Raw genomic sequence first — 24770 nt, forward strand, 5'->3', positions numbered from 1 at the left:
GTGTGTGTGTGTGTGTGTGTGTGTGTGTGTGTGTGTGTGTGTGTGTGTGTGTTCAGTGAACATTGAAATTCATAGTTAGTCGTGAGGGGTTTGAGCTCCTGCTGATATTCGACACGTTAGTCTATATTTATCTGTTCTGAGCTGAAACACACTGAACACACACACTGAGCTGAAACACACTGAACACACACACTGAGCTGAAACACACTGAACACACACACTGAGAGACAGCAGGTATTTCTCGACGCTTTTATTACTTTGACGATTTCAGATTAATGCAAGGAAACAACTGTTATTGTTAGGCTTGTTTATGGCTGCAAATGTCGTGTGTGTGTGTGTGTCCGTCCCCGAATGAGTGTATATGAGAGAGTGTATGTGAGTGTGTGTGAGTGTGTGTGTGTGTGTGTGTGTGTCTGAGTGTGTGTGTGTGTGTGTGTGTGTAAGACTGTGAAGTGTACCTGTGTGTGTGTGTGTGTGTGTGTGTGTGTGTGAGAGAGAGAGAGAGAGAGAGAGAGAGAGAGTGTGTGTGTGTGTGTGTGTGTGTGTGTGTGTGTGTGTGTGTGTGTGTGTGTGTGTGTGTGTGTGTGACTGTGTGTGTGTGTGTGTGAGAGAGAGAGAGAGAGAGAGAGAGAGAGAGAGTGAGTGTGAGCGTGTGCGTGCATGTGTGTGTGTGTGTGTGTGTGTGTGTGAGAGAGAGAGAGAGAGAGAGAGAGAGAGAGAGAGAGTGAGTGTGTGTGTGTGTGTGTGTGTGTGTGTGTGTGTGTGTGAGAGAGAGAGAGAGAGAGAGTGTGTGTGTGTGTGTGTTCTTCTAATGTTTCCTTTCAAATAGCTAAACCTCATCTTTTCCTGAATCTGAAAGCTGTTTTATGATCATCTGTAGTGTATGGTCGAGATAAACATCTTTAATTGTTGCTGGTTTGCGTAATATTCTGAGTTTGCATTTCACTGTTTTTTTTAATTCATTTGAGGAATATGAATCTGTTTTTGTGCAAGAGAGATGAGTAAATGCATGTTCACATTTAGTCCTTGCGAGAATTCAGTCAATCAATACATAGGAAAACAAACGAACCTGCATTACAATTTAGCTAAGCTTTTTCTTTAAATTCTAAATATGATCATTTAAAAGCAATGCGTTACTTTACTAGTTACTTGAAAAAGTAACTTGCGTTACTTGTAATGTGTTTCCCCAACACACACACACACACACACACACACACACACATGAAAAATAAGATATAAACACAACAGGATAAAATGAACATTCAGCAAGATATGCTATAAGATAAGATATATATGTATAAGATAGCTAGGAGATAAGATATGTTTTGTTTGTTTGTTTTATTTATATAATATGTTAATGCTTTGGCAACATTGTGATACACAGTCATGCTAATAAAGCTCAATTGAATTTAATTGAAATGGATATAAACCGACAGTGAGTGTATGAATGTGAGCAGTGTGTGTTCTCTGGCTCAGGATGGAGGCGTTTGACGCGAGGGGTCTGTGTGTGATCGCGGAGGAGCTGAGTGAGGAAGACGAGGCTGACGATGAAGAGGCGTTTGTGATGGTGCAGGACTCACACACACCTGATGCCTTCTGCTCCCACTGCCACGTCCTCACACACACCGGCGCCGCGGCGCACGCGCGTCACACACACCTCGCGCTCGGCCCCGCCGCGCAGCAGATCAAGGTGAGAACCAGCCACACACTCCTGAACGGTTGATCTGCTCCTCATACCTGTGCAGGTGTGTGTGATGAGGCCGTGTGTTTTCCCAGGAGGAGCTGTCCCGCAGCAGGGGTAAGCTGAGCCAGAAGATCGTGGAGATGGAAAACTTCGCCAGTAACCTGGAGGAGATCTTCATCACGGTGGAGGTGCGCGACTCGAGCGCCGTGTTCCGCACACACACATTCCGCACACACACACACACATTCAGGTGGTTTGATGCTGCACGTCAAGTCAAGTCAGCTTTATTTCTATAGCGCTCTTTACAACACAGAGTGTTTCAAAGCAGCTTTACAGAGAGAACAGGTTTGTTTCCAGAAGAAAGCCGCGTCACAGTCCAGCTTCAGTCAGTTGCAGGACACGTGGTTCGGCGTATTTTAATATTCATAGTGGGCTAAACAGTAATAGAATATTCTGATATATGATATAAAGGGACCAGACGTCCGAGATCAAAACTGGGAACATAATCCCCGAAAAGGGGGAAAAACGGGGACTTTCCAGTTTGACTATCATTCTGATTGAAAAACCCTAATGTTGTGTCTTCAAAAACTAAATGGGGTCAGAGGTCGTTTGTTTCTGTATTTATCCAGGGACAGGCAACCAAAACCGGGACGTCCGTCACCCTGTGATATGTGATGTAGGCTATGATAGAGAAGCAGAGACAGATAGTGGCAGTAAAGTCAGATATTTTAATAAGTTGAAGAAACAATATATGATTATATTATTATTTCTTTTGTTGGGGTGAATTACATGTGAATAATACACAATGTTGGGCAAGCTACTTGGAAATTGTAGTGAGCTAAACTATCAGTTACTCTGCCATGAATAAAGCTTCTCTACACAAGCCAAGTAACACAAACACAGCAGAAGGCTAGTTCACTACATAGGAAGCTACTTTAAGTTGCGCTACTAGGAGTATGACCGGTTTAAGATGGCGGCCGCATTTCTTGCGCCCAGCGGCCAATAGGGCCTCTCTATTATGTATATGTATATAGCCGCTCTGGAGAAAACCGTAATGTCATCGTCCAGCTCAGTTCAGTTCTCATATAATGGTGTCAATGCAGGAGATCAATAATATTGTTGAATATTAAATGAAATGTCCCCAACTAAACAAGACAAAAGCCAATGGCGACAGAAACCAAACCAAAACTCCATCAGTGACAGAATGGAGAAAAAACCCTTGGGAGAAACCAGGCTCAGTCGCTCAGTTCTCAAGTATTTATGTACTGTAACAGCAATTTTTTCAGTCGAGTTTGTTTTTATAAATTGCAACTTGTGTGTTTCCAGGAGAACTTCGGGCGTCAGGAGCAGAACCTGGAGCAGCATTATAACGAGGTCCTGCAAACGCTCTCGCAGAGGCACGAGACGCGAGCGGCGGCGCTGGACGAGCAGAAGAGCCGCGCGCTGGAGCGTCTGTATGGCGAGCTTCTGCGATGTGGGCAAACCCTGGACGCGTGCAAACAGCTGATCGAGAGCGCGCAGGGAGTTCACCGACAGCAGGACCAGCGCGCCTTCCTGCAGGTCAGAGATCAGCACTGATCATCAGGGTTATTACAGAACCACATAATCAATAGTTTCTGACCCACCCTCTCTCTCTGATTGACAGGCTGTCATGCCAATCATGAAGAGGTAAGTGGATGCAGTTTGTGGCGTGTCTAATAATCATTCTGTCATTAGTTACTCAACTTCATGTGGTTTCAAATCAGTGTGACTTTCCTTCTTTCTTCTGTGGAATTCAAAAGATGTTTGATTAAACATCTGTGAAAGAATGGGTCGCTCTCAGGAGCTCAGTGAACTCAAGCGTGACACCGTGATCGGTTGCCACCTGTGCAATAAGTCCATTCGTGAAATTTCCTCACTATTAAATATTCCACGTTCATCTGTTAGTGGTATTATAACAAAGTGGAAGCAATTGGGAACAACAGCAACTCAGCCACGTAAAATCCCATAGCGGGTCAGCGCATGCTGAGGCTCACAGTGCGCAGCAGTCGCCAACTTTCAACAGCTACAGACCTCCACACTTCTGTGGCCTTCAGATTAGCTCAAGAACAGTGTGTAGAGCTTCATGGAATGGGTTTCCATGGCCGAGCAGCTGCATCCAAGCCTTACATCACCAAGTGCAGTGCAAAGCGTGGGATGCAGTGGTGTAAAGCGTGGGATGGAGTGGTGCGGTAAACCGTGGGAGGCAGTGGTGTAAAGCGTGGGATGCAGTGGTGTAAAGCGTGGGATGCAGTGGTGTAAAGCGTGGGATGCAGTGGTGTAAAGCGTGGGAAGCAGTGGTGTAAAGTGTGGGATGCAGTGGTGTAAAGTGTGGGATGCAGTGGTGTAAAGCGTGGGATGCAGTGGTGTAAAGTGTGGGGTGCAGTGGTGTAAAGCGTGGGATGCAGTGGTGTAAAGCGTGGGGTGCAGTGGTGTAAAGCGTGGGATGCAGTGGTGTAAAGCGTGGGATGCAGTGGTGTAAAGCGTGGGATGCAGTGGTGTAAAGCGTGGGATGCAGTGGTGTAAAGTGTGGGGTGCAGTGGTGTAAAGCGTGGGGTGCAGTGGTGTAAAGCGTGGGATGCAGTGGTGTAAAGCGTGGGATGCAGTGGTGTAAAGCGTGGGGTGCAGTGGTGTAAAGCGTGGGATGCAGTGGTGTAAAGCGTGGGATGCAGTGGAGTAAAGCGTGGGATGCAGTGGAGTAAAGCGTGGGATGCAGTGGTGTAAAGCGTGGGATGCAGTGGTGTAAAGCGTGGGATGCAGTGGTGTAAAGCGTGGGATGCAGTGGAGTAAAGCGTGGGATGCAGTGGTGTAAAGCGTGGGGTGCAGTGGCGTAAAGCGTGGGATGCAGTGGAGTAAAGCGTGGGATGCAGTGGTGTAAAGTGTGGGGTGCAGTGGTGTAAAGCGTGGGGTGCAGTGGTGTAAAGCGTGGGATGCAGTGGTGTAAAGCGTGGGATGCAGTGGTGTAAAGCGTGGGGTGCAGTGGTGTAAAGCGTGGGGTGCAGTGGTGTAAAACGTGGGATGCAGTGGAGTAAAGCGTGGGGTGCAGTGGTGTAAAGCGTGGGATGCAGTGGCGTAAAGTGTGGGGTGCAGTGGTGTAAAGCGTGGGGTGCAGTGGTGTAAAGCGTGGGATGCAGTGGTGTAAAACGTGGGATGCAGTGGAGTAAAGCGTGGGGTGCAGTGGTGTAAAACGTGGGATGCAGTGGAGTAAAGCGTGGGGTGCAGTGGTGTAAAGTGTGGGGTGCAGTGGTGTAAAGCGTGGGGTGCAGTGGTGTAAAGCGTGGGATGCAGTGGTGTAAAACGTTGGATGCAGTGGAGTAAAGCGTGGGATGCAGTGGTGTAAAGTGTGGGATGCAGTGGTGTAAAGCGTGGGATGCAGTGGTGTAAAGTGTGGGATGCAGTGGCGTGGGATGCAGTAAAGCGTGGGATGCAGTGGTGTAAAGTGTGGGATGCAGTGGTGTAAAGCGTGGGATGCAGTGGTATAAAGTGTGGGATGCAGTGGCGTGGGATGCAGTAAAGCGTGGGATGCAGTGGTGTAAAGTGTGGGATGCAGTGGTGTAAAGTGTGGGATGCAGTGGTGTAAAGTGTGGGATGCAGTGGTGTAAAGCGTGGGATGCAGTGGTGTAAAGCGTGGGATGCAGTGGTGTAAAGCGTGGGATGCAGTGGTGTAAAGCGTGGGATGCAGTGGTGTAAAGTGTGGGATGCAGTGGTGTAAAGCGTGGGGTGCAGTGGTGTAAAGTGTGGGATGCAGTGGTGTAAAGCGTGGGATGCAGTGGTGTAAAGTGTGGGATGCAGTGGTGTAAAGCGTGGGGTGCAGTGGTGTAAAGTGTGGGATGCAGTGGTGTAAAGTGTGGGATGCAGTGGTGTAAAGCGTGGGATGCAGTGGTGTAAAGCGCGGGGTGCAGTGGTGTAAAGCGCGGGATGCAGTGGTGTAAAGCGTGGGATGCAGTGGTGTAAAGCGCGGGGTGCAGTGGTGTAAAGCGCGGGATGCAGTGGTGTAAAGCGTGGGATGCAGTGGTGTAAAGCGTGGGATGCAGTGGTGTAAAGCGTGGGATGCAGTGGTGTAAAGCGTCGGAAGCAGTGGTGTAAAGCGTGGGGTGCAGTGGTGTAAAGCGTGGGGTGCAGTGGTGTAAAGCGTGGGATGCAGTGGAGTAAAGCGTGGGGTGCAGTGGCGTAAAGCGTGGGGTGCAGTGGCGTAAAGCGTGGGATGCAGTGGAGTAAAGCGTGGGATGCAGTGGTGTAAAGCGTGGGATGCAGTGGTGTAAAGCGTGGGATGCAGTGGTGTAAAGCGTGGGATGCAGTGGTGTAAAGCGTGGGGTGCAGTGGTGTAAAGTGTGGGATGCAGTGGTGTAAAGCGTGGGATGCAGTGGAGTAAAGCGTGGGATGCAGTGGAGTAAAGTGTGGGATGCAGTGGTGTAAAGCGTGGGATGCAGTGGTGTAAAGCGTGGGGTGCAGTGGCGTAAAGCGTGGGGTGCAGTGGCGTAAAGCGTGGGATGCAGTGGAGTAAAGCGTGGGATGCAGTGGTGTAAAGTGTGGGATGCAGTGGTGTAAAGCGTGGGGTGCAGTGGTGTAAAGTGTGGGGTGCAGTGGTGTAAAGTGTGGGGTGCAGTGGTGTAAAGCGTGGGGTGCAGTGGTGTAAAGTGTGTGATGCAGTGGTGTAAAGTGTGGGATGCAGTGGTGTAAAGTGTGGGATGCAGTGGTGTAAAGCGTGGGGTGCAGTGGTGTAAAGCGTGGGATGCAGTGGTGTAAAGCGTGGGATGCAGTGGTGTAAAGCGTGGGATGCAGTGGGGTAAAGCGTGGGATGCAGTGGTGTAAAGCGTGGGATGCAGTGGTGTAAAGCGTGGGATGCAGTGGTGTAAAGCGTGGGATGCAGTGGTGTAAAGCGTGGGATGCAGTGGTGTAAAGCGTGGGATGCAGTGGTGTAAAGCGTGGGATGCAGTGGAGTAAAGCGTGGGGTGCAGTGGTGTAAAGCGTGGGATGCAGTGGTGTAAAGCGTGGGATGCAGTGGTGTAAAGCGTGGGATGCAGTGGAGTAAAGTGTGGGGTGCAGTGGTGTAAAGCGTGGGATGCAGTGGTGTAAAGTGTGGGGTGCAGTGGTGTAAAGCGTGGGATGCAGTGGGGTAAAGCGTGGGATGCAGTGGTGTAAAGCGTGGTGGTGTAAAGCGTGGGATGCAGTGGAGTAAAGTGTGGGATGCAGTGGTGTAAAGTGTGGGGTGCAGTGGTGTAAAGCGTGGGATGCAGTGGGGTAAAGCGTGGGATGCAGTGGTGTAAAGCGTGGGATGCAGTGGAGTAAAGCGTGGGATGCAGTGGAGTAAAGTGTGGGGTGCAGTGGTGTAAAGCGTGGGATGCAGTGGTGTAAAGCGTGGGGTGCAGTGGAGTAAAGTGTGGGGTGCAGTGGTGTAAAGCGTGGGATGCAGTGGTGTAAAGCGTGGGGTGCAGTGGAGTAAAGCGTGGGATGCAGTGGTGTAAAGCGTGGGATGCAGTGGTGTAAAGCGTGGGATGCAGTGGTGTAAAGCGTGGGATGCAGTGGTGTAAAGCATGGGATGCAGTGGTGTAAAGCGTGGGATGCAGTGGTGTAAAGCGTGGGATGCAGTGGAGTAAAGCGTGGGATGCAGTGGTGTAAAGTGTGGGGTGCAGTGGTGTAAAGCGTGGGATGCAGTGGAGTAAAGTGTGGGATGCAGTGGAGTAAAGCGTGGGATGCAGTGGTGTAAAGCGTGGGATGCAGTGGTGTAAAGCGTGGGATGCAGTGGAGTAAAGCGTGGGATGCAGTGGTGTAAAGTGTGGGGTGCAGTGGTGTAAAGCGTGGGATGCAGTGGAGTAAAGTGTGGGATGCAGTGGAGTAAAGCGTGGGATGCAGTGGAGTAAAGCGTGGGATGCAGTGGAGTAAAGTGTGGGATGCAGTGGTGTAAAGCGGGGGATGCAGTGGTGTAAAGCGTGGGATGCAGTGGTGTAAAGCGTGGGATGCAGTGGAGTAAAGCGTGGGATGCAGTGGAGTAAAGTGTGGGATGCAGTGGTGTAAAGCGGGGGATGCAGTGGAGTAAAGCGTTGGATGCAGTGGAGTAAAGCGTGGGATGCAGTGGAGTAAAGCGTGGGATGCAGTGGAGTAAAGCGTGGGATGCAGTGGTGTAAAGCGTGGGATGCAGTGGTGTAAAGCGTGGGATGCAGTGGAGTAAAGCGTGGGATGCAGTGGTGTAAAGCGGGGGATGCAGTGGTGTAAAGCGTGGGATGCAGTGGTGTAAAGCGTGGGATGCAGTGGTGTAAAGCGTGGGATGCAGTGGAGTAAAGCGTGGGATGCAGTGGTGTAAAGCGTGGGATGCAGTGGTGTAAAGCGTGGGATGCAGTGGTGTAAAGCGTGGGATGCAGTGGTGTAAAGCGTGGGATGCAGTGGTGTAAAGTGCCAGGAGAACAGTACTTGCCTGACTGCATTGTGCCAAGTGTAAGAGTTAGGTCCCTTCATGCTCCCAACTTTGTGGGAAGAGTTTGTAGATGTTCCTGTTCCAGCATGACTGCGCTCCAGTGCACAAAGCAGGTCCATAAAGACATGGATGAGGAGTTTGGTGTGGAGGAACTGGACTGGCCTGTACAGAGTCCTGAGCTCAACCCGATAGAACAGCTTTGGGATGAATTAGAGCGGAGACTGAGAGCCAGACCTTCTCGTCCAACATCAGTGTCTGACCTCACAAGTGCACTTCTAGAGGATTGGTCAAAAATTCCCATAAACACACTCCTAAACCTTGTGTAAAGCCTTCCCAGAAGAGTTGAAGCTGTTATAGCTGCAAAGGTGGAGCAACTCCATATTAAACCCTACGGATTAAGAATGGGATGTCATTTAAGTTCATGTGCATGTAAAGGCAGACGTCCCAAAACTTTTGGCAATATACTGTATATAAAATCACTACCAACTGGCCGGAAAAGAAAATACAGTTGTTGTTTTTTGCTCTGTTTATTAATAAATCCGTGGTGACGGAAAGGAGCAGCAAGGGCCAAATGCTCAGAACGGATTACATATAGTTGAAATTACCAGTTTTTCTCTTTTTTAAAGTATGATAGAAAAAGTTGCCAAATACTATAAAACATTTCTGCATTACCTTCACAAAAGGAGATGTGTAGCAGAATGTTCATATTGCTCTTTTCCACACAACGAGTGGATGTTAATGTTGAACTGAACAGACTGAAACTTAAGTCGTCATTTCAAATGCGTCAAGATTGGTCACATGCAAACCAAGAACATTTGAGGCTCAACATTCATTCCTACGTTAGATATGAATGTCAACAGTCAGTGTTTTGAGCTTTCGAAGTGCACGTCCTACATCTGGAATGACAGTGGACAATAAAGTGACGTGCCTGACCATCACAGTTAACACAATCTGGAATTATCATATTCTGTCCAATCAGAGTTGAGCAGTTTTCCAGTAAGGAAGTGGATCTGAAGCTGGGAGTGTCTCTGGACTTTGATGTTTCGACGACGGATCTGTCCGATGTCCGACAGATGATGGACTCCATAAACGTGCTTCCAGGTAGGGGTGGGCGATATGGCAAAAATATCATATCACGATTTTTTTTTTCAGGAAAATCACGATTCACGATTCTATCACGATTCCTTTTCATGTTGGTTTTACTATTTTGCAAGAGACTGAGCATTACAGCCAAACTAATGTCCCTATTCTTAAAAACAAAGTCTTAATAAAGATAAAAAGAAAAAAATCTTTGTCATTATTTTCTTTGTTATTCAAAATTAAGAACAAAGATACACATTACACAACTTAATATACAAATGAAATAAACAGTGCTTTATTGTTTTCAGCTACAGTAGGTGTATTTAACAGTAGCATTGAAGTAATTAATTAAATGAACAAATATGAAAATAAAACACAACATAGACTTCACTGTATAAATGATACATTGATTCTTATTAAAGCTACTATTAAAGTTCTCAGTCAAGAGCAGTGAGTGATTTCCTCATTGTGTTTTGTTGTTTTATTAAACATTAAAGGGATAGTTCTCCTAAAAATTTAAATTGTCATCATTTACTCTCTCAAACTGTTTTAAACCCGAATAAGTTTCTTTCTTCTATTGAAAATAAAAGTTATTTTGAAGAATGTGGGTAAGCAAACAGTTGATGTACCCCAGAGACTGCTATAGTATATTTTCTTCCTACTATGGAAGTTAATGGGGACCAGCTACTGTTTGGTTACCCACATTCTTCTAAATATATTCTTTTGTGTTTTGTGTTAACATTTGATATGAATATTCGTCACGTTGTACAGTATGTTGAGACGGAGGTGCCAGAACTGCAAACTGATAGAATACACGATGCTGCGATATTTCTTCAAAAGCAGATTGTGGAGACATTTTAATTGTCCACAATCAAAAATCGTGATATCGCACACCCCTACAGACACCATTACTGCTCTTTTATATTTGCTGGGTTTCCATGTATATATTTTATGCCAATTTTAGTATAAGAAAGGCTGGATGGAAACAACAAGATGCAAATAAAATGTCCAAATTGTGCTTAAAAACATACACTCACTTAAAGGGATGGTTCACGCAAAAAAAAAAAAGTCTTTCCTAACACAAAAGACCTTTGTTCATCTTCGGAACACAAATTAATATACTTTTGATCCACAGGATACTGTAGGATATAAGCCTGTGTGTGTGTGTGTGTGTGTGTGTGTCCAGCTCCATCGGCTCCGGTCATGAACCCTCAGATCTGCAACTCGGCCACGGACACGTCGCTGCGTGTGTGCTGGAGTCTGTTCTCCGACGACACCGTGGAGTTCTACGAGCTTTACTGGCGCCTGATCTCAGACGACTGCACCATGGAGCCGCTGCAGGACGGTAAACACACGCCATTATTACCCAAACCAGTTCAGAACCGCAAGCCATTTCACTGGTCACCTGATGATCAGACTTCAGAAAGATCATGATGGATCTGATACAGTAAAGCTCAGTCCATCAGGATGTGCTGCCAATACTAGACTGAGGTCACTGGTTTGATTTGACCAGTGAAGTGCAGGGTTAGGGTTTGTGCTCGACTGCTGACACACTGCAGCTGTGGTTGTGTAGTTGTGTATTAGTGTGTGTTTGTGTCTCTTGCTTGCAACGCCAAGGTGGGTTTGATTCCCAGGGAAAGCAAGAACTGATAAGAATGAATAAATGTGTACCTTGAGATGCATTGTAAGTCGCTTAAGTCGGATAAAAGCATTTGCCAAATGCATAAATGTAAATGTGTGTGTGTGTTTGTCAGTGTCTCAGCTGAAGGTGAAGGAGACTCACTGCACAGTGTCTGATCTGCTCCCGAACGCCCAGTACGAGCTGTGGGTCACGGCCACCAACACCACTGGCATCAGCCCGGCCAGCGAGAGAGCCGTGTACATGACGGGTACGGTGTGTGTGTGTGTGTGTGTGTGTGTGTGTGTGTGTGTGTGTGTGTGTGTGTGTGTGTGTGTGTGTGTGTGCTCTGACCGTGTGTGTGTGTGTGTGTGTGTGTGTAGTTCCCTCTCCTCCTGTCATCAGGCCCCGGCAGTGTGTGAGCAGCCTGGACGCGGCGCTGATCCGCTGGGACTCTGGAAACACAAACCCTGTGGAATCATATACACTGGAGTTCAGAGAGAGCGACACCGACAGCAGCAACACTACGACGGAGTCAGTGACACACACACACACACACACACACACACACACACAATCAATCAATCAATCAATCAATCAATCAATCAATCAATTAAAATCTAAATCTAAATTGATCCAGCCATGTCAAATCCAGGAGTTAAAAACTAGGACTAGGTGTCTAATCCATAGGGCTACCATGGGTAGTTTAGGGTGAGGATTGGTACGGGTGTAGATCGAATGGGTAAGTTTAGGGTGAGGGTAAGTGTGGGGTTAAATTGAATCTAACCACAAAGTACAGGGTAGGTTTAGGTATGAGAATGGGTACAGAAATAGACCCCCAAAAATATCCCAGTCCAAGGTTTAACACTAGGTTTGCTCACTTCTGGTCACAACGGATAGGTTTAAGAAAAGGACTATTACTGGAACATCTTTTTTACATCCTCGAGTCATTGTTTTTATTAACAAAGTTTGGGAGGAGCACGTTCAGATAATTAACACGAGTGGAGAGCACTCAAGCAATCAACGATAAGAGGTGTATATATATACACTCAGCAGTCTTACCTCAATTCGTTGACAGTTTAGCAGCATCCCTCCACCACCCCTTCTCCACACCTCTAGTCCTAACCACTTACATACCACTTACATCTGGGTGTGAACTCGCGAATCTAGGTCAGGTTTGGTTTGGGTCAGGGTTGGGTTGATGTAACTCTAAGGCAGCTGTTTCTCGGGCAGGGTTGGGTTGATGTAACCCTAAGGCAGCTGTTTCTCTGGCAGGGTTGGGTTGATGTAACCCTAAGGCAGCTGTTTCTCGGGCAGGGTTGGGTCAGGGTTGGGTTGATGTAACTCTAAGGCAGCTGTTTCTCGGGCAGGGTTGGGTCAGGGTTGGGTTGATGTAACTCTAAGGCAGCTGATTCTCGGGCAGGGTTGGGTCAGGGTTGGGTTGATGTAACTAAGGCAGCTGATTCTCTGGCAGGGTTGGGTCAGGGTTGGGTTGATGTAACCCTAAGGCAGCTGTTTCTCTGGCAAGGTTGGGTTGATGTAACTCTAAGGCAGCTGTTTCTCAAGCAGGGTTGGGTTGATGTAACCCTAAGGCAGCTGTTTCTCTGGCAGGGTTGGGTTGATGTAACCCTAAGGCAGCTGTTTCTCAAGCAGGGTTGGGTTGATGTAACCCTAAGGCAGCTGTTTCTCTGGCAGGGTTGGGTTGATGTAACCCTAAGGCAGCTGATTCTCGGGCAGGGTTGGGTTGATGAAACTCTAAGGCAGCTGTTTCTCGGGCAGGGTTGGGTCAGGGTTGGGTTGATGTAACTCTAAGGCAGCTGTTTCTCGGGCAGGGTTGGGTCAGGGTTGGGTTGATGTAACTCTAAGGCAGCTGATTCTCGGGCAGGGTTGGGTCAGGGTTGGGTTGATGTAACTAAGGCAGCTGATTCTCTGGCAGGGTTGGGTCAGGGTTGGGTTGATGTAACCCTAAGGCAGCTGTTTCTCTGGCAAGGTTGGGTTGATGTAACTCTAAGGCAGCTGTTTCTCAAGCAGGGTTGGGTTGATGTAACTCTAAGGCAGCTGTTTCTCTGGCAGGGTTGGGTTGATGTAACTAAGGCAGCTGTTTCTCAGGCAGGGTTGGGTCAGGGTTGGGTTGATGTAACTCTAAGGCAGCTGTTTCTCTGGCAGGGTTGGGTTGATGTAACTCTAAGGCAGCTGTTTCTCTGGCAGGGTTGGGTTGATGTAACTCTAAGGCAGCTGTTTCTCTGGCAGGGTTGGGTTGATGTAACTCTAAGGCAGCTGTTTCTCTGGCAGGGTTGGGTCAGGGTTGGGTTGATGTAACTCTAAGGCAGCTGTTTCTCTGGCAGGGTTGGGTCAGGGTTGGGTTGATGTAACCCTAAGGCAGCTGTTTCTCTGGCAAGGTTGGGTTGATGTAACTCTAAGGCAGCTGTTTCTCTGGCAGGGTTGGGTCAGGGTTGGGTTGATGTAACCCTAAGGCAGCTGTTTCTCTGGCAGGGTTGGGTCAGGGTTGGGTTGATGTAACTCTAAGGCAGCTGTTTCTCTGGCAGGGTTGGGTCAGGGTTGGGTTGATGTAACCCTAAGGCAGCTGTTTCTCTGGCAGGGTTGGGTCAGGGTTGGGTTGATGTAACTCTAAGGCAGCTGTTTCTCTGGCAGGGTTGGGTTAATGTAACTCTAAGGCAGCTGTTTTTCTGGCAGGTCGGTGGTGGCGATCCCATCCTGTGAGTGTCTGGTGCAGCTCCAGCCCTGGAAACACTACATCATCAGCGTCAGAGCCGTGAACACCGGCGGTCCGAGTGACCGGAGCGAACCTGTAGACATCTCCACCGCAGGTGTGTGTGTGAGTGTGTGTGTGTGCGAGTGACCGGAGCGAACCTGTGGACATCTCCACCGCAGGTGTGTGTGTGTGTGTGACTCCGGAGCGAACCTGTGGACATCTCCACCGCAGGTGTGTGTGTGTGTGTGTGTGTGTGTGTGTGTGTGTGTGCGAGTGACCGGAGCGAACCTGTGGACATCTCCACCGCAGGTGTGTGTGTGTGTGTGTGTGTGCGAGTGACCGGAGCGAACCTGTGGACATCTCCACCGCAGGTGTGTGTGTGTGTGTGTGCGAGTGACCGGAGCGAACCTGTGGACATCTCCACCGCAGGTGTGTGTGTGTGTGTGTGTGTGTGTGTGTGTGCGAGTGACCGGAGCGAACCTGTGGACATCTCCACCGCAGGTGTGTGTGTGTGTGTGACTCCGGAGCGAACCTGTGGACATCTCCACCGCAGGTGTGTGTGTGTGTGTGTGTGTGTGTGTGTGAGTGACCGGAGCAAACCTGTGGACATCTCCACCGCAGGTGTGTGTGTGTTTGTGTGTGTGTGCGCGAGTGACCGGAGCGAACCTGTGGACATCTCCACCGCAGGTGTGTGATCAACTGAGCTGTGATGTGTGTGTGTGTGTGTGTGTGTGTGTGTGAGTGTGTGATCAACTGAGCTGTGACGTGTGTGTGTGTGTGAGATCAACTGAGCTGTGACGTGCGCGTGTGTGATCAACTGAGCTGTGACGTGTGTGTGTGTGTGATCAACTGAGCTGTGACGTGTGTGTGTGTGATCAACTGAGCTGTGACGTGTGTGTGCTTGATCAACTGAGCTGTGATGTATGTGTGTGTGTGTGTGTGTAGGCACCTGTTTCCACCTGCTGGAAGACACCGCTCATCCCAGTCTGTCTCTGTCGGCTGACGGCCTCACCATGTTCTACCTGGATGAAGATCTTCCTCTCAGTCAAATGACCTTCAGCGACAGCACCTTTGCCAGGTCGCTCATGCTCATGACGTGTGTGTGTGTGTGTGTGTGTGTTTTGTGGCCAGTGCAGCTCATGATGTGTGTGTGTTGCAGGTGTGTGGCGGTTCTGGGAGACCTGGTGCCCATCAGAGGTCAGTATTACTGGGAGATCGAGGTGGACGAAGACACTGAGTTTCGTGTCGGCGTGGCGTATGAAGACACTCAGAGGAACTCGTACCTGGGCGGCAACAAGACGTCCTGGTGCATGAGACACATCGTCACGCCGTCCAGGTGCGTCACATGACACATGCTGTCATCACCGGAGCCAATCAGAGCAGTGTATCGGGACAAACCTCCCAGCATGCTTTAGAGGTCTCACTAATGAAACAGGGAGACGTCTAACGAGCACAAGATGACTTCAAACCATTTAAAATAAGACAAAATGGTTCAAATGTAAAAATCTTAAATTATATTATTTTAATTTGTTCCCTTAACAATTATAAAAATAGTCGATTATAAAATAATTTAATATAACTCCAACTGTGTTCGTCTGAAAGAAAAATGTCATATACACCTAGGATGACTTGAGGGAGAGTAAATTCATTTATTTTTGGGTGAACTATCCCTTTAAGAGGACTCGACATGAGCTTCTGTCATGAGGCGTCACAGGATACGCTTCAGTGATGGACTAAACCTTGTGGCTTCAAAAGCGACACGTTTTCCTCCGACCACAGGATTGATTTAGTAAAGTTTATATTCGGATCGAGGATCCCAGTGTTTATAATAGGTGTGAGGTCTGAAGTTTGAATTGGGCTCTTTTTATGTTAAGTAATGAACGAACCTGATGAACACGCTCTTCTTCCGCAGACATAAATACGAGTTCCTGCACAATGGCTGGACGCCGGACGTTCGGATCACGGTGCAGCCGCTGCGGATCGGTGTGTTCCTGGATTACGGCGGAGGAATCCTGTCGTTCTATAACGCAGCGCTGCGGCAACACCTGCACACCTTCAGCTGCCGGTTCCTGCACCGCGTCCAGCCCTGCTTCGCCCTGGATAACCCCGGAGCACTGCGGCTCCACACCGGCCTACCGGCTCCACCCATGATCTGAGACTCATTTAATTTAATATTCAACAATATTATTGATCTGCCTGGGTTAGGGTTAAATGAACTAAATTAATAACTTTTCAACAAAAATGAACCATCACTGAACTCACTTAAGCTGGACTGTGACACTATTTTCTTCTAGAAACAAACTTTTCTGCATTATTTTCCTGTTATCTCAGTAAAGCTGCTGTGAAACACTGTGTTGTAAAGAGCGCTGTATAAATAAAAGGTGACTGGACTTGACTCTGAGCCGAATAAAAGAGACCTGGATAACCCCGAGCGCTTCGGCTCCACACCGGCCCACCGGCTCCACCGATGATCTGAGAGACTCTGAGCCGAATAAAAGAGTCTGTGTGCCGTTTACTTCTTTATTATTCCATAGGAACAGATACACATTAGTGCTGTAAAACATGAGGAAATAAAGTCTGTGCCGCTGCAGTTGTGTGTGTTCAGACCGCACTCTTACTCCCGCCGCGCATGCGCTCCTCTTCCTCATCCGACGAATCTCCTCCATACGGGACCAGGCCGGAGCAGCTGCCGGAGTCTTCCGGAGTCTTCAGCTTCTTCATCTGCTGTTCTGCGGCTGCAGGGAGATCAGAGATCATGATGTCACAGATAACCTCCTTTTAGATTCAAGAATAATCACTGTATGCTAACGCTAGCTGTACGTGTGTGTGTGTGTGTGAGTGAGAGTGAGTGAGAGTCTGTGAGTGAGTGAGTGAGTGAGTGAGAGTCTGAGTGAGTGTGTGTGTGAGTGAGTGAGTGAGTGAGTGAGTGAGTGAGTGAGTGAGTGAGTGAGTGAGTGAGTGTGTGTAAGTGAGTGAGTGAGTGAGAGTGAGTGTCTAAGTTGAGTGAGTGAGTGAGTGAGTGAGAGTCTGAGTGTGTGTAAGTGAGTGAGTGAGTGAGTGAGAGTCTGAGTGTGTGTAAGTGAGTAAGTGAGTGAGTGAGTGAGAGTGAGTGAGAGTGAGTGTCTAAGTGAGAGAGAGAGTGTAAGTGAGTGAGTGAGTGAGAGAGTGAGTGAGAGTCTAAGTGAGAGAGAGTGAGAGTCTGAGTGTGTGTAAGTGAGTGAGTGAGTGAGTGAGAGTCTGAGTGTGTGTAAGTGAGTGAGTGAGTGAGAGTGAGTGAGAGTGAGTGTCTAAGTGAGTGAGAGAGTGTAAGTGAGTGAGTGAGTGAGAGAGTGAGTGAGAGTCTAAGTGAGAGAGAGTGAGAGTCTGAGTGAGTGTGTGTGTGAGTGAGTGAGTCTGAGTGAGTGTCTGAGTGTGTGTGTGTGTGTGTGTGAGTGAGTGTGAGTGAGTGAGTGAGCGAGTGAGTGAGTCTGAGTGAGTGTCTGAGTGTGTGTGTGTGAGTGTGTGAGTCTGAGTGAGTGTCTGAGTGTGTGTGTGTGTGTGTGTGTGTGTGTGTGTGAGTGAGTGAGTGTGTGAGTCTGAGTGAGTGAGTGAGTCTGAGTGAGTGAGTGAGTGAGTGAGTCTGAGTGAGTGAGTGAGTCTGAGTGAGTGAGTGAGTAAGCGAGTGAGTGAGTGAGTCTGAGTGAGTGAGTGAGTCTGAGTGAGTGAGTAAGCGAGTGAGTGAGTGAGTCTGAGTGAGTGAGTAAGCGAGTGAGTGAGTGAGTCTGAGTGAGTGAGTGAGTCTGAGTGAGTGAGTAAGCGAGTGAGTGAGTGAGTCTGAGTGAGTGAGTGAGTCTGAGTGAGTGAGTAAGCGAGTGAGTGAGTGAGTCTGAGTGAGTGAGTAAGCGAGTGAGTGAGTGAGTCTGAGTGAGTGAGTGAGTGAGTGAGTAAGCGAGCGAGTGAGTGAGTCTGAGTGAGTGAGTGAGTCTGAGTGAGTGAGTAAGCGAGTGAGTGAGTGAGTCTGAGTGAGTGAGTGAGTCTGAGTGAGTGAGTAAGCGAGTGAGTGAGTGAGTCTGAGTGAGTGAGTGAGTCTGAGTGAGTGAGTAAGCGAGTGAGTCTGAGCGAGTGAGTGAGTGAGTCTGAGTGAGTGAGTGATTCTGAGTGAGTGAGTAAGCGAGTGAGTGAGTGAGTCTGAGCGAGTGAGTGAGTGAGTCTGAGTGAGTGAGTGATTCTGAGTGAGTGAGTAAGCGAGTGAGTGAGTGAGTCTGAGTGAGTGAGTAAGCGAGTGAGTGAGTGAGTCTGAGCGAGTGAGTGAGTGAGTCTGAGTGAGTGAGTAAGCGAGTGAGTGAGTGAGTCTGAGCGAGTGAGTGAGTGAGTCTGAGTGAGTGAGTGATTCTGAGTGAGTGAGTAAGCGAGTGAGTGAGTGAGTCTGAGCGAGTGAGTGAGTGAGTCTGAGTGAGTGAGTGATTCTGAGTGAGTGAGTAAGCGAGTGAGTGAGTGAGTCTGAGTGAGTGAGTAAGCGAGTGAGTGAGTCTGAGCGAGTGAGTGAGTGAGTCTGAGTGAGTGAGTGAGTGAGTCTGAGTGAGAGTGAGTCTGAGCGAGTGAGTGAGTGAGTCTGAGTGAGTGAGTGAGTGAGTGAGTCTGAGTGAGTGAGTGATTCTGAGTGAGTGAGTGAGTCTGAGTGAGTGAGTGAGTGAGTGAGTCTGAGTGAGTGAGTGAGTGAGTGAGTCTGAGTGAGTGAGTGAGTGAGTGAGTGAGTGAGTGAGTGAGTGAGTCTGAGCGAGTGAGTGAGTGAGTGAGTGAGTGAGTCTGAGTGAGTGAGTGATTCTGAGTGAGTGAGTCTGAGTGAGTGAGTCTGAGTGAGTGAGTGAGTGAGTGAGTGAGTCTGAGTGAGTGAGTAAGCGAGTGAGTGGTCACACACCTGTGTGTGTGAGGGTTTTGCTGCAGGGCTCTTCTCGTAATCTCTTTCTGATTGGAGCAGCTGGCGGCGGCATCAACGTCCTGAACAAAAAACATCAAGTCACGTCTCTCTCCTCAACCCTAAACTCAGTAACGCTTCATGAAGGTGAAGCCAAAACAAAACCTGTCACACATTCAAATACAGCAGAGAATCACATGCATGAAGAGCAGAATAATTATTTAGTGCCCCTAGAATGCTTTTTGGGACGTTAAATTACATTTTGTGTAATAAAGCCGTTTGTGAATGTAAAAGCTCTGCAAGGTTACACGGATCAAAGCTCAGATAAATGAGAATAGATTTTAGATTTTAGAATAGATTTTGAACTGAAACGAGTCGTCAGTAATTCAGTCTCACTTCTTGTTGAACCTGCATAGGTTTGTAACTAATTAGCATAATTCCAGTCTGTGGTCCTGATTGGCTGAGCAGCGTCTCTTAGCTCCTCCCTCAAACACTGTAGTGTATCTGAGACTGGAAGAGTTTGGTTCGTGTTGTTCGTGTCGAGAAGACGCTGTTTTCTGAGATTGATACGGTAAAACCCACGCCATCGTTACTGTTCGCATCACTGTGATCAAGAGCTGAGATTCAGATATGATAATGAGCGTTTGCTTTCTGACCAATCACAGCAGAGCAGTTCTCAGAGAGGCGGGGCTTAGAGAGACTGAATCCTTGATGGAAGCGTTTCAGAGAAAGAGCTGAAGCTGCAGTGGAGATTATGAGGACATTAAAGTGATTTTGAGCTTGGATGAATGTGGACCTGTTGTAGGAGACGCCAGAACAACATTAGAAACCTTTAAAATAGTATAATAGGGCACTTTAACAAAGAAAGGCCTAAAGTCAACATCACTGAACTAGTGATGAACACTAATACTCAAACACGTGATTACAATAACAGTAGAAAACATGATTGAACACAGAAACAGAAGGATAGAGACCTGCTGTCCTCCACAGCACTGACGTCCTTCACTGGAGCATCTGTGCAGCTCTGGAGACACACACACACACACACACACACACACACACGTCAGAGCAATCTTAGAATGAACATGTGATAACGATCACTCTCAGTCACACACACACCTGTGTTTTCTGCTCCTCTTCTGCAGTGTGTTGCTTTGGGCTGGAGCCGCCGTTTGCTCTGTCTGACGCTGCCTCCTCCTCCTACACACACACACACACACACACACACACACACACACACACTCAGTTATCTGATGTCACAGCTGTGTTGATTGACAGGCGTGACTCTCGCGGTCTCTCACCGGCAGTAGGAAGGCGCTCTGTTGGCGCACTGGATACTGCACTGCACCGCTGCTCAGCTGTGATTGGCCGGTCGCACCGCTGCTCAGCTGTGATTGGCCGGTCGCTCCGCTGCCGGTACTCCAGTATGTGGGATAGGAGCTCGAGTAGCCGTTGGACGGGTAGCTGTACCAGGACTGGCTGCCGTAGCTGTTATTCGCAGAGTATCCATGTGTCGGGTAAACTGAAACACACACACGTCAAGCCGCAGTCAGACACTAGGAGCAACGCAGTTATAACAGTCGCTTATGTCTTCAGTGAACGTAAACAGATAATCAGATGCGCTTCAGGATAATGGATCTGTGCATCACATACATACACACACATATATATACATATACATATTTATATTTCTCGGTTACTCCAATGTCCAGAAACATACAAATACAGCCTCAAACATACAATGAGGGAAAAAAGGAAGAAAAAGAAATGCATACAAAAAATACTATCACATCTAATTCACTAAACGTAAATAATCATGTATGTTTACTTCATACAGTGAAGACTATGCAGTGTATTATTTTTATATTTGATTATTCAGTTTCCTACTCTGTTAAAAACACCTCCTGTAGCTGAAAACATTAAAGCAGATTCTTTGGTATCTCTTATATTGTATTTATCCTATTATTTTCATGTTTGTTAGCAACGGAAATAAATCCACTATATGGTCATGTATACTCAGCAAAAAAAGAAACTTCCTCTCACTTTCAACTGCTTTTTTCCCAGCAAATGTCTTAACGTGTAAATATTTGCATGTGTTTTAGAGTCAGAAGAAAGCAGAGTTATTAGAACTGAGACATTAATTATCACAGCTTTTAAACACTTTACAATATAGATCTGCAAAGCTTGCTTGAATTTTACAAAATTATCTTAAAAATCTTGACCCAAGAAATGATCAAAAGTGTCTAATCTTGTGCAGCCTGACACCACCGCACTGCTCTCCGTCAGCTGCACTGATGCTCTCCGTCAGCTGCACTGATGCTCTCCGTCAGCTGCACTGATGCTCTGATGCCTACGGCGTCACTACCGGGAATAACCGGATTTATTATTACAGTTTTATAAATACGGTTTTGAATTGCCAGTTATTGTTTTGCATGTAAACAGGGATCAAGGGTTCATTCAGTGAGTGATCAGCATATAAACATGTTTAGTGACAGAAGAGGCTCAGAACACACACAGAAGAGAACACACTCACACACACAGAAGAGAACACACTCACACACACAGAAGAGAACACACACACACACACACAGAAGAGAACACACTCACACACACACACACACACACTCACAGAAGAGAACACACTCACACACACAGAAGAGAACACACACACACACACACAGAAGAGAACACACTCACACACACACACACACACTCACACACACAGAAGAGAACACACTCACACACACAGAAGAGAACACACTCACACACACAGAAGAGAACACACTCACACACACAGAAGAGAACACACACACACACACACACACACACAGGAGAGAACACACACACACAGAAGAGAACACACACACTCACACACACAGAAGAGAACACACTCACACACACAGAAGAGAACACACTCACACACACAGAAGAGAACACACTCACACACACAGAAGAGAACACTCACACACACAGAAGAGAACACACACACACACAGGAGAGAACACACACACACACACACACACACACAGGAGAGAACACACACACACACACACACACACACACACACACACAGAAGAGAACACACACACTCACACACACACAGAAGAGAACACACTCACACACACAGAAGAGAACACTCACACACACAGAAGAGAACACACTCACACACACAGAAGAGAACACACTCACACACACAGAAGAGAACACACTCACACACACAGAAGAGAACACACACACACACAGAAGAGAACACACACACACACATAGGAGAGAACACACACACACACACACACACACACAGAAGAGAACACACACACTCACACACACAGAAGAGAACACACTCACACACACAGAAGAGAACACACTCACACACACAGAAGAGAACACACTCACACACACAGAAGAGAACACACACACACACACACAGGAGAGAACACACACACAGAAGAGAACACACACACACACACAGGAGAGAACACACACACACACACACACACAGGAGAGAACACACACACACACACACACACACACAGAAGAGAACACACACACACTCACACACACAGAAGAGAACACACACACACACACACACACACACACACACAGGAGAGAACACACACACACTCACACACACAGAAGAGAACACACTCACACACACAGAAGAGAACACACTCACACACAGAAGAGAACACACACACACACAGAAGAGAACACACACACACAGAAGAGAACACACACACACACACACACACAGGAGAGAACACACTCACACACACAGAAGAGAACACACACACACACACACACACACACACACACACACACAGAAGAGAACACACACACACACAGGAGAGAACACACACACACACACACAGGAGAGAACACACACACACACACACACACACACACAGAAGAGAACACACACACACTCACACACACAGAAGAGAACACACACACACACACAGGAGAGAACACACACACACACACACACAGGAGAGAACACACACACACACACAGAAGAGAACACACACACACTCACACACACAGAAGAGAACACACTCACACACACAGAAGAGAACACACACACACACAGAAGAGAACACACACACACACACACACACACACACACACACACACACAGGAGAGAACACACACACACTCACACACACAGAAGAGAACACACTCTCACACACAGAAGAGAACACACACACACACAGAAGAGAACACACACACACAGAAGAGAACACACACACACACACAGGAGAGAACACACTCACACACACAGAAGAGAACACACACACACACACACACACACACACACACACACACAGAAGAGAACACACACACACACAGGAGAGAACACACACACACACACACAGGAGAGAACACACACACACACACACACACACACACACAGAAGAGAACACACACACTCACACACACAGAAGAGAACACACACACTCACACACACAGAAGAGAACACACTCACACACACAGAAGAGAACACACTCACACACACAGAAGAGAACACACTCACACACACAGAAGAGAACACACACACACACACACACAGAAGAGAACACACACACACACAGGAGAGAACACACACACACACAGGAGAGAACACACACACACACAGGAGAGAACACACACACACACACACACACACACACACAGGAGAGAACACACACACACACACACACAGAAGAGAACACACACACTCACACACACAGAAGAGAACACACTCACACACACAGAAGAGAACACACTCACACACACAGAAGAGAACACACACACTCACACACACAGAAGAGAACACACTCACACACACAGAAGAGAACACACACACACACAGGAGAGAACACACTCACACACACAGAAGAGAACACACACACACACACAGGAGAGAACACACACACACACACACACACACACAGAAGAGAACACACACACACACACACACAGAAGAGAACACACTCACACACACAGAAGAGAACACACACACTCACACACACAGAAGAGAACACACTCACACAGAAGAGAACACACACACACTCACACACACAGAAGAGAACACACTCACACACACAGAAGAGAACACACTCACACACACAGAAGAGAACACACACACACACACAGAAGAGAACACACTCACACACACAGAAGAGAACACACACACACACACACAGAAGAGAACACACACACACACACAGGAGAGAACACACACACACACACACACAGAAGAGAACACACTCACACACACAGAAGAGAACACACACACACACACACAGAAGAGAACACACTCACACACACACACACACACACAGAAGAGAACACACTCACACACACACACACACAGAAGAGAACACACTCACACACACACACACACAGAAGAGAACACACTCACACACACACACAGAAGAGAACACACACACACACACAGAAGAGAAAACACACACACACAGAAGAGAACACACACACACACACACACACAGAAGAGAACACACACACTCACACACACAGAAGAGAACACACACACACACACAGAAGAGAACACACACACACACACACACACACAGAAGAGAACACACACACACACACACACACACACAGAAGAGAACACACACACACACACAGAAGAGAACACACACACACACAGAAGAGAACACACTCACACACACAGAAGAGAACACACTCACACACACAGAAGAGAACACACACACACACACAGAAGAGAACACACACACACACACACACACACAGAAGAGAACACACACACACACAGAAGAGAACACACACACACACACACACACAGAAGAGAACACACACAGAAGAGAACACACACAGAAGAGAACACACACAGAAGAGAACACACACAGAAGAGAACACACACAGAAGAGAACACACACACACACACACACACACACACACACAGAAGAGAAAACACACACACACACACAGAAGAGAACACACACACACACACACAGAAGAGAACACACACACACACACACACACACAGAAGAGAACACACACACACACAGAAGAGAACACACTCACACACACAGAAGAGAACACACTCACACACACAGAAGAGAACACACACACACACACACACACACACACACACACACACACAGAAGAGAACACACACACACACACAGAAGAGAACACACACAGAAGAGAACACACACCTGGAGCAGAACCTGTGGAGGGAAACGCCGACATGAACCGCGTGTGATCCGCCCGCACCTGCAGAACCAGATAAACACACACACCATATGATGCTCAGTGTAGAACACACACTTGCTCATACACACTCGCACTCGAACACACACTCGCACTCTCTCGAACATACAC

The 24770-nt window shown here is 47.6% G+C and overlaps 2 protein-coding genes across 2 annotated transcripts in view; one reads left to right on the forward strand and one right to left on the reverse strand.

Annotated features, from left to right (window-relative positions):
- Positions 1-137: 137 nt before the first annotated feature.
- fsd2 (fibronectin type III and SPRY domain containing 2) lies at positions 138-16038 on the forward strand. Its single transcript, XM_079873823.1, has 13 exons — positions 138-234; positions 1477-1690; positions 1777-1872; positions 3011-3244; positions 3330-3352; positions 9094-9215; positions 10381-10539; positions 10949-11083; positions 11196-11346; positions 13507-13640; positions 14471-14603; positions 14685-14861; positions 15438-16038. The coding sequence occupies exons 2-13, from the start codon at positions 1478-1480 to the stop codon at positions 15679-15681; spliced, it is 1821 nt and encodes a 606-aa protein (XP_079729949.1). The 5' UTR covers positions 138-234; position 1477; the 3' UTR covers positions 15682-16038.
- An 81-nt stretch (positions 16039-16119) lies between these two features.
- The window catches only part of LOC307160027 (KH homology domain-containing protein 4-like), a 31201-nt gene continuing 22550 nt past the window's right edge, over positions 16120-24770 (reverse strand). Inside the window, exons 9-14 of the mRNA XM_079873824.1 lie at positions 24605-24662; positions 19721-19941; positions 19539-19619; positions 19394-19443; positions 18423-18502; positions 16120-16260 (exon numbers count right to left, since the gene is read on the reverse strand). Of these exons, the coding sequence (XP_079729950.1) occupies positions 16127-16260; positions 18423-18502; positions 19394-19443; positions 19539-19619; positions 19721-19941; positions 24605-24662 (624 nt within the window). The 3' untranslated portion in view covers positions 16120-16126. The remainder of the gene's footprint in view (positions 16261-18422; positions 18503-19393; positions 19444-19538; positions 19620-19720; positions 19942-24604; positions 24663-24770) is intronic.

Source organism: Squalius cephalus, assembly GCF_949319135.1.
Source record: "Squalius cephalus genome assembly, chromosome: 6".
Classification (NCBI taxonomy): domain Eukaryota; kingdom Metazoa; phylum Chordata; class Actinopteri; order Cypriniformes; family Leuciscidae; genus Squalius; species Squalius cephalus.

Coding starts and splice junctions, on each gene's coding strand:
- fsd2 (XM_079873823.1), top strand. CDS start 1,478: ATGGAGGCGTTTGACGCGAGGGGTCTGTGTGTGATCGCGGAGGAGCTG. Junction 10,540..10,948: donor CATGGAGCCGCTGCAGGACG/GTAAACACACGC, acceptor TGTGTTTGTCAG/TGTCTCAGCTGAAGGTGAAG. Junction 11,084..11,195: donor GAGAGCCGTGTACATGACGG/GTACGGTGTGTG, acceptor GTGTGTGTGTAG/TTCCCTCTCCTCCTGTCATC.